The sequence below is a fragment of the Fragaria vesca genome, unplaced genomic scaffold (genome assembly GCF_000184155.1).
Source record: "Fragaria vesca subsp. vesca unplaced genomic scaffold, FraVesHawaii_1.0 scf0513155, whole genome shotgun sequence".
In the NCBI taxonomy this organism is placed as follows: domain Eukaryota; kingdom Viridiplantae; phylum Streptophyta; class Magnoliopsida; order Rosales; family Rosaceae; genus Fragaria; species Fragaria vesca.
Window position 1 is genome coordinate 225,873 of NW_004443447.1, and position 9,083 is coordinate 234,955.

General features: G+C 37.1%; 2 protein-coding genes across 2 annotated transcripts; one reads left to right on the forward strand and one right to left on the reverse strand.

Moving 5' to 3' along the window:
- Nucleotides 1–738: 738 nt before the first annotated feature.
- On the forward strand, nucleotides 739–3,278 carry LOC101292659. The gene is made up of 8 exons (XM_004309910.1): nucleotides 739–921; nucleotides 1,037–1,111; nucleotides 1,239–1,307; nucleotides 1,425–1,779; nucleotides 2,360–2,527; nucleotides 2,672–2,721; nucleotides 2,833–2,881; nucleotides 3,064–3,278. The coding sequence occupies exons 1-8, from the start codon at nucleotides 739–741 to the stop codon at nucleotides 3,276–3,278; spliced, it is 1,164 nt and encodes a 387-aa protein (XP_004309958.1).
- Nucleotides 3,279–3,808: 530 nt separating this feature from the next.
- On the reverse strand, nucleotides 3,809–7,856 carry LOC101309792 (GPI mannosyltransferase 3-like). The gene is made up of 9 exons (XM_004309893.1): nucleotides 7,516–7,856; nucleotides 7,316–7,433; nucleotides 6,513–6,617; nucleotides 6,085–6,371; nucleotides 5,151–5,432; nucleotides 4,846–5,047; nucleotides 4,453–4,604; nucleotides 4,196–4,358; nucleotides 3,809–4,116 (listed from the first exon to the last, which is right to left on the reverse strand). The coding sequence occupies exons 1-9, from the start codon at nucleotides 7,755–7,757 to the stop codon at nucleotides 4,033–4,035; spliced, it is 1,635 nt and encodes a 544-aa protein (XP_004309941.1). The 5' UTR covers nucleotides 7,758–7,856; the 3' UTR covers nucleotides 3,809–4,032.
- Nucleotides 7,857–9,083: the final 1,227 nt, after the last annotated feature.

Consider the following 9,083-nt stretch of genomic DNA (forward strand, 5'->3'; position numbering starts at 1 on the left):
TAGGTACGTACTATATATATATATATATATATATATATATATATATGTTTGCTTCTTATTTATCCAAGTGTTCAGATGAATCATATGTGTCTGCTTACTTTAGAACAATGTTGGTCCAATTGCATGCATGGTTATCATGCCTTTCTTTCTTTTCTAGGCTGTTGTGGTTAGGGGTTTTAGTGTGGTGGCCCTGGCCAGCTCTAGCAAGCTTAACCATATCTTAAGCTCCCTTCATGCTTAGCCTGAGTTTATGGTTTTCATTTAAAGATACAAAGTAGAGGGCCTCTTGATTCTCTTAATCATTTTATCCAACAAGCCTCTATTCCTCTGTAGTGGTTAGCATGTGTGTTCTCTCTCTTGGACATTTGGGTACCCTCCAAGTTCCCTTCTTAGCAGCTCCATTTTTTTTATTTATAATCTAAAACAACCTTTCCAACTGTAATATCTCATCTGTCCAATTTCTTTTGGAGAGAAGCTTTGAGCATGCCATGAGAGGACTGGAATATTTTGCACTTAAGTAATTACTTGGCACACCCTTTAAATATTATTTGATTTCCACAATTTTCTGAGAATTTGCATCAAAACATGGACCATACATGAATAAAATGATTGAGAGTTTAAAGTCTATTTAAGTAGTATACTTGCAAGCTTTAAATTTCTATATATTGGCATTGTGAAGTTCAATCTCTCAATCTGTTGCATTTATCTGAGAAGTAGCAGCTTTAAGATCCCAGGTTCATGGATCTGAATTTCAGTCCAAGCCCTTCAGAGGCGCATCCTGATACGATGGATTTTCTGTCTCTTGCATGGTGCGATTTTGCAGTACAAGCTTTGCAACCAGAGCAACAAGACCACCAATCTCTAGTTCTATTAGATGATCCGATCATCAAGTTTGAGAGCCAAAACAGGATTCAATTCACGGTAGGCTAACTTAATTGATTTTCCATGACATTTCAATACTGTGAGCATTTTAGATTTTTTACTTTGCAGACCATGAGAATTTTCAAAAAAAAATTATATATTTTGCCACTTTCAGAAGTTGGACGAGAATGCACACATGGATGGTGCAGATGTCAAGCCTCCACCACCATGGAAATCTAATGATGTAAAGGTAAGCATATATTGTCAGGTAGTTTTTCAATTGCGATCGACAACATACCATGTTAAATATACGGTAATAAAACATGATTTGCTACTTATAGTGTAATACATAACATTAATTTGTCTTTCTTCATTAGTCATGGATATGGATGCAACAAGCCATGCATCCAGAATTGAACTACAACAGCTATTTCAGAAAGAAATGGGTAAGTACTTTGTATTACACAACATCTTTCTCTATATATATGATAGTATTTTCTTACTGCAATTTGATTTCATTCTTACAAAGAAAATGCTTTACCAAAACACTTATTAAATTGCAGTTGTCATGGAAGATAGTGCCATTCAAGAACATGTCAATTAAGAAGTGGCTGAAGGAGATTAAGGAAAAGCGGAAAGAGGAACACAGGTTGCAAAGAGCTGAAGTCCATGCAGCTATATCTATGGCAGGAGTGGCAGCAGCGCTTGCTACCATTGCGGCTGAAAGCTCTAGAATGAATGAGAGCACTGCCAAGGAAGCAGCAGTGGCTTCTGCTGCTGCTCTGGTGGCAGCACAGTGTGCAAAAGTTGCAGAAGCAATGGGAGCAAAGAAGGAACAGATCAGCAGTGTAATAGGGTCAGCCATGAGTAGTACAAGTGCAAGTGATATCTTAACCCTCACAGCAGCAGCTGCAACATGTAAATATCCCATCCTTTTCTAGTTGGTTAAATGCATAGCAAAATCATTCTGGATTTTTATCACTATACCAGCTCCTACAACATTTTCCAACGTAACATTATGCACATTAGGTAACTTCTATCATTTCTACCATGTTGCTGACTTGCTGTAGTTATTTTTTGTTGGGATTGTGTATAATATTTTCTTGTGTGTATTATTTTGTAATGTCAGTGTGGTGATTGTCCATGTGCAAATAAATTAAAATGACTGGTAAGAAAATCATAAACCATTTGAAATTGTTACTGGTGAACAATTTACCAATTGTTAATTACTTGAGGTAAAAATAAACAAAAAGTAATAAAAAGAAGCCAGATGAGCAGGCGTTTCACAGAAAGAATATTAAAAAAATAATCAAATGTTTTCCAACTTGCACCTTACTAATAATGGCATCAAATCATAGAACCTTCATGAGAACAAAAGAAAGAAAATGTGATTAATATCCTATGCATTATTGTCCAATATGAAAGAAAATGTATTCTGTTTTAGAAGGGCCACTCTTTTTTCAATTTTTTTTTTTTTTTTGGGTTTTTGCCTATGCAGCCTTAAAAGGAGCAGCTACACTTAAAGCAAGATCAGGATGCAAGAATATGCTACACGGGAGTGCACCCGTGCTGCCCATCGAGGACAACCATGAGGTTGACTTCGACTTTGAAAAGTGTAGGTCAATGCTTGGAATGGGTGTGCACCTCAGCATCGAAACACCAGATGGTTTGTAATCCAATTTAATGCATCTACATTCTCTAACAAGAAGGGCAGCATAGTTTTCCTAGGTTTTAGTGTATAATTCCTAGAGTAATATCCTGATTTGCTTATCTATATGCTAACAGTACATTTGAAACTATGTGTTCACAGGGAAGTACATGGTCAGATCAGTATCTGTCGTCCTAAGCAGTGAAGTCAAGGTTGGGATTACGAGCTTAACTTGTAAAAGCTATATATTCATGCTGCATAGGATGCCCTACTTGCGGTTTGACAGATATCTTAGTTTGAACCATTCTCAATTTCTTATGTAGGTTCTTCTTAAAATAAGGAAGCTCAGTCTGATGAAAAGCAAGAAGGAAAGTAAGTCCGATATTCTTCATATGTATTTATTATTCTGCAATGAATAGTAAAATTAGGTTCTATGGAATCTAACCTTTTTCCCACCAGTTGGGTAATTGTAAATCTAGAAGAGGTTCGCAGCCACATTAGACTGAAGAAGACCAATTTAACGTGTGCAACAATCAATCTGTGTTTTGTTATAGGTATTATACTGGACATGCATGCAGAGCTGTATAAAGATTCAGAAGCGGAGACCGGTACTGGTTATCTCATCGTCTTGACAACGAGTAAGGGGACATTCAAACTTGACATGGAAGATGACTATCAACGTTACAAGACATGGGCCACAACCATTAATCATATGCTCATGCTCTCTACTTCATTATCAAAATATCATCTTCAGTTCTACAAAAACTAATGTTACCAGCTGTTACTATGATCAATTTGTTGCACCGATGTGCATATATGTCCTCTTCTTATGTAATTATCATATGTAAATTCACAATTCCTGCTTCACAGAATTTTGGATGCTATAGTAACAAGCTCATATGTTCACACAAGCAGAGCTACACTGTCAACTAATCAACAGAAAACAAATATAGGCAAAATACTTCATGTAATTCATATGAACCAAACAGTATAAAACAATAATACGATAACATAATAACTATAATAATATTATTATTACAATTCCAGGAGATAGTAGAGAGTGAAAAATGGCTTTCATATAAGTATTTAATGAAATATTCTTGATCAGTTAATCAAGTAAACATTGTACCATATCTATATATCATCTCTATCACTTAAATGAGTCTAACACTATCAATAATATCTTTTTTGGACAAAATCAACAATAACATCTACATTGTAATGCCTCTAACTACTTGTACAACAAAAGTAGACCACTTCTCTAACATAAATATGAGTTCAGCCAATTAGTCCAAGGTCTGATAATTCTTTTTTCCTGATGTTAATGGAGGAATGACAATAATAATTTTAATTAAAAAAGATTTGAGGTTGGAAAGAATTATTACATACTAAAGAAGATATGATGTTGATCTCCGCCGATGCAAGCACGTCACCCAATTAGTCCAAGCTATGGAGATTCAGCTAGTTGAACAACAACTGAAGCGAAAGACTTCATTGCCGATTTATCAGTGCATAAACAATAATCATGAGCCTGTCAAAGCATATACAACGACCGATGCTTGAAGATCATGATCCACTTTAAAGTGAGCATGGAAAAATCTTTTTATCTGTAGGTGTCAGAACAGAGCAAACTAAGAATCGACTATTTAGCTAACTTAGAAGTATTAACCGAGTCGAAGAATCTACCTCTTTGAAAGAATGGGAGACTAGAAAATCCCGTAACTTCTTCTCTTCCGAATCAAATATTACAATATGACTCGGTAATGACCAATTTTTGGCAAATTCTGATGCGAAACCTACAGGATCCATCATGAATCGATCTGATTCATCTGGGGTTCCCTTCTCTTCACTGTTGACAAAATGTTGAACTAAGATAGGAAACATTATATTAAAGGCTGCATGAAAAAAAGAAACAGCTCCGGCCAATTTGTCAAATTCCGAACCTTGGTGTGCAGTCTAGGAATCGCATTGGAAGGTTTCGGTGTACAGTAGAGTAATAAGGTGTGGCGTGGCAAGGCATTAGAAAAAGTATATCTGTTACTTTTCCCTCAACCACTTCTTTGGACAGGTAGTATGTAACATCTTCAGTTCCTCTCTGTTGCATTTTGAAAATTATTAGAGGAAAGAGAGGCATAGGAAAATTACTTGGATAAAAAAATTAAGAAATAAAAAAGAAACTCAGAGCAATGGTCTCCTTTAGTTACTCGATTATAACATATAGAGAATGTAACCCCCTTGAACAGAATTAAAACATTGAATATTGTTTAAAGTTGGCTAGCCAAGACTAAATCAATACTACCCAGCTTTTGTGGCTATCAAATAGCAAAATATTCTACCTGATGAACCAAACTCATATACAAGGCCATTGGAATATTGGTAGCAAGCAAGAAAAAGATGGCCAAGTGCATTTTTGCAGGGCATTTATTATGGTAATCTGCCGATTCCTTCCTTTGACCACATCCAGAAATTGATGATTTCAATTCAGCTAAAGCGTATCCAGAGAAGATCAAAGCTATGGGAAGCACAGGCAATACAAACCTATAATTCAGAGTCAAAGTGGAGTATTAGTGCAAAAAGAAAATAAAAAGGACAAACAGTCGCAATTATTATTAACTCATAAACCTAATAAATGAATATGTACCTGAATTCTTTGTGGCCTAGTACACTATAAAGTCCAAGAACCCATGCAATAAGGCCAGAAAGCTTCCATTGTTTCGACTGCATGATGCCAGCTATAGAAAATGGCAAATAAGTGAATACCATGACAGTAAATCCCTGAGTGAAGTACCAGTGCCACTTGTGTGTTCCATAATAATCTCCACCAGATGAAAGAAAATTGAATCTTAGAAAATTTAGAGGTACTAAGATCCATGAGCCGTACATCAATCGATCTACTAAAAATGTAAGACCAAGCACCAGGACCCTGAACCACAAATGAGTAAGGAAAATATTAACATAAAATTCACCAGGCACACAATGACTGACATGTAGAGTTCACTAAAAATAAGTATAAGTCTGCACAACAGCTACAGTCATTGTATAGAGGTCATACAAATGAGATAATATGGTGACAACTTGCATGAAGATAATGATGACTTGAAACGTCTTATACCATATATTCGTTGGTCTTATGTATTATTGCCAGTAGCCTCAACCCTCAGCTTTATCATGTGTATATCACATTGCATAAGTCTCCAAAAACATATGCAGCCACTCCTAACCTGTATTAGAGTGACACCAACTCTCTTATCTCCATAATCTCAAGGTTGCTCACATAATTAGTGTTTTATCGACCGCATATGGCATTCCAGTAATCAGCGAATTTCTCACTTTATCACATCTTCTCCTCTAATCATTTCAGTATTGCACTCACCAAAAATAAGACCTCACTAAACTTAACGCCAAGCAACTCACCATTTATTCTTATAAATTTCTTCTTTCAAACTTCTAAGTTGAATAAAAAAAGAAAAAGAAAAAAAAACATGAGAAAACAACTTATGAGAATCACAAATTCTAGAGCACAAACGATTTGGGTGGACGCTATCCTTTAAAGCACTTCATGGACAAATACTTACCCAATAGGAGCCACCTCTAAAAATATGAATCTGGGTTTATCGCATGACACAAGTAGCTCAAGGATCCCAACATAAAGCCATATGATAGCACTTGTTGGTCGAATAGCACAAGCTAATGCAGCAAAAATCAAACCCCACTTTCTAGATCCCAAGGGAAGTTTGCTAGAAGAAGGCCTGATACAGGGCCAGTAGTACAAGCTCACAATGGTTAGAATAGTCTCCAGACTATTTGACAACGTACGATTGAGGCAGAAAAACATAAACCAATTTGTCAATTGGGAAAAAAGCTGAGACTGAGTTAAGTTCACCTTGTAGCACAAATAACTGAACGTATCGAATACAGCAGTTTAAAGTTTAACCAAAGAGTTTGACATAAAGTATATAACTATTCAAAGAGTAAAGAAGCTGTCTGATATATAAAAGGATACAGCCCATTTTGCAACCTGATCACCAAAGAGGACGACAGAGAGTTTGTACAGGTATAAATCACCAAATGCAGAGAATAGGGACTGGAATAGCCGAGGAGACTTAATCTACAAGCATATAAACACACACACAAAAAATGAAAAATTTAAAAGAAAGAAAGGTGATTACTTTAACCACCTAAATGTGATGTCATCTGAGTAGCAAGAAATCAATGGCAACCTTACCCAGAAGAAATGAAAATTCTCTTGTATTTTCTTAATCACTTGACAACAATACATTATGGCTACAGAGATTTCTATACACAAAAATACATGATACATGCTGAAAATAAATACATTCTGTGTCTAGTTTAGAAAATCAAATATTGAAAAAATTATTTACTATACAAATAGTCTGAATTCGCTAATACAAGGTAGAACATTGTAGCAAATACTTACACTCCTTAATCACTTAATTCTATTTATTCTCTGACTGAGGCAAAGTACCAATCCAAATTTTACATAAGATAAGTGAAGACCTGAAATACTCATGCTTCAAAGAAGTAAAATCTGTTGAGAGGAATTGATACAGTATTAGTTCTTCTAGTCTCCTGAATTGTTTTGCATTCACATTGTAAAGTCAGTAGGAACCAGAAGTAATTTTCTTGCAGATTGATTTTAATTGGACAGGAACAAGAACGGGTTGTTCTATCTACTGGTCAGCTTAATAAAGGACTTCAAAGCGTGTTACATATTTTCAAGGAAATCTTATACAACAAACTATCGCTTAGAATGTAATGAAGACATGCATTGTTTATGTCCATTACCATGAACAATGGGGTATCAAGACCCAATAAGGCGAGCACTTTGTAAAGGAAAGCAAAGAGCAAAGGATGCAAGTAGCTCCGAATCCCCTGCTTCCATTCCCACGTCAAATGGCCAAACCTGTCATTCAGAAAACCAAAAACCCATTTCAGCATTTTGTTTCTATCAAGATTTCGGCATGAAAGTGAAAATTAGTAGGTACCCAAAAGTGATGCGGTGAGCAACTTCAAGAGCTTGCCAGTGCTCATCTGGGTTGAAATATGTCTGAACCAACAGAGCATTGACTATTCGAAAGGCCAAGCAAAATAGATAGAGATTCTTGGGTGAGTCTAGCAGATCGAATTGTGGGGCTTTCTTGTGTTGTTGTGATCTTGTAGGAATTTGGTTTTGGGTTGCGTGTGTATTTGCTGATGATGAAACTGTAGGGCTCTGTCTTTGCCTCATTGCAATGTCTTTGTAAGGGAAAGATCGAATGAGTATAGTATGATCTCGAATCAGCTCGGTTTCTTCCGACTTTGGAAGTTAAACCAGAAACTCGTCGTTGATAGAAGTAGAACCGTAGAATCGCAGAGCCAAAAGAGGAGAATGTGTGTAATAGTGGGCTGGGCCAAAAACCCGAGGAGGTAAAAAAAGGGGACCGGACCGGACAGCACTGGGTCGGGCCGGGCTTTTTAACGGGTCCTTGTTAGTTTTTGACTTGTTCGGGCCAGGCCTTGTTGTACACGGGCTGGTCCCGGGCCCTGGAATGCAAAAAAAAATTAGGCTCGAAAGCCCGATTTCTACATGTGTCATGCTATGATTGGGTTTTATAACAATCTTATACTAATAGTATACACTCAACCACACTAGAATACTACAAACTAAAGACCTGAAACCTAGACCTAGACTCGATTCTCACATCTCACTTTCTCAGACCCTTTCGAGCAGCCAATTTTCTTCTTAAACGACGAGCAGGCAGAGCAGCCATCGTCGATCAATCTCCGTCTCCCCCTTCGAGACTCCACCTTCATCTGTGACTACTCCAGCAGCCTCCGTCGTCGGGCAAGGCATCAAAGGGACGATCAAGACGCAGTGAATCTGAAAAGCTCGTCGTCAAAGGGATCGAGATCTGGGTTGCTACGATTTTGAGAAGCTCGCCATGAATTTTGAGTGTTCGATGTCTTCAAGCCTATACCGGTGTACAAGGTGAGTCTGAAATCGTCATCCTCCGATGTCCTATTAAAACCCATCAATTCTGATCTTCTTCATCTGATAGAACACGAATTTGATATGGGTAGGATTCGATATGGGCATCATTAGAGAAGAAAGCACGATCTAATATGAGTAATCTCTTTTCTTAGTTTCAATGCGATGTGTGTTTTGTGAATTTGATTGTAGAATATGATTGGCTTCTTACAATTTGGAAGATTGTAGATGTGATTATCAGTTTCATTGCATTTTGCATTTCAGTTGACTACAGAATTTCTGATCAAGGTTTGAAGGACCGAAGGCCCGAGGGATCGGCCGGTTTTTGGTCGGTCCGGGATTTGGCCGGTCCCTGAAGTTTTAAGGTGAAAGCCCGACCTGGTTAAGTGCAGCCGGTCCCGGTCTTGTCAAAATAGTGGCCGGGCCGGGCCCGTGCCCAGCCCTATATAATACTATAATGTTTTTTTTTTTTCCAAAAATGTCCTTTCAAATTTTATGTTGGAAAAAGGGAAAATTTTAAAACAGTACATCAACTTTGCACAACTGATAATTAAGGTTTCTCAACTTTCTGAAATAGCATATCTA

Excerpts from the sequence above, each read along its gene's own strand:
- LOC101309792 (XM_004309893.1), bottom strand. The coding sequence starts at position 7,757 with ATGAGGCAAAGACAGAGCCCTACAGTTTCATCATCAGCAAATACACAC. Across the intron at positions 5,048-5,150 it reads CTAGGCCACAAAGAATTCAG|GTTTGTATTGCCTGTGCTTC; the intron begins GTACATATTCAT and ends TCTGAATTATAG. Across the intron at positions 4,117-4,195 it reads TCTCCCATTCTTTCAAAGAG|ATAAAAAGATTTTTCCATGC; the intron begins GTAGATTCTTCG and ends TGACACCTACAG.
- LOC101292659 (XM_004309910.1), top strand. The coding sequence starts at position 739 with ATGGATCTGAATTTCAGTCCAAGCCCTTCAGAGGCGCATCCTGATACG. Across the intron at positions 1,112-1,238 it reads GGAAATCTAATGATGTAAAG|TCATGGATATGGATGCAACA; the intron begins GTAAGCATATAT and ends TTTCTTCATTAG. Across the intron at positions 1,308-1,424 it reads GCTATTTCAGAAAGAAATGG|TTGTCATGGAAGATAGTGCC; the intron begins GTAAGTACTTTG and ends ATTAAATTGCAG.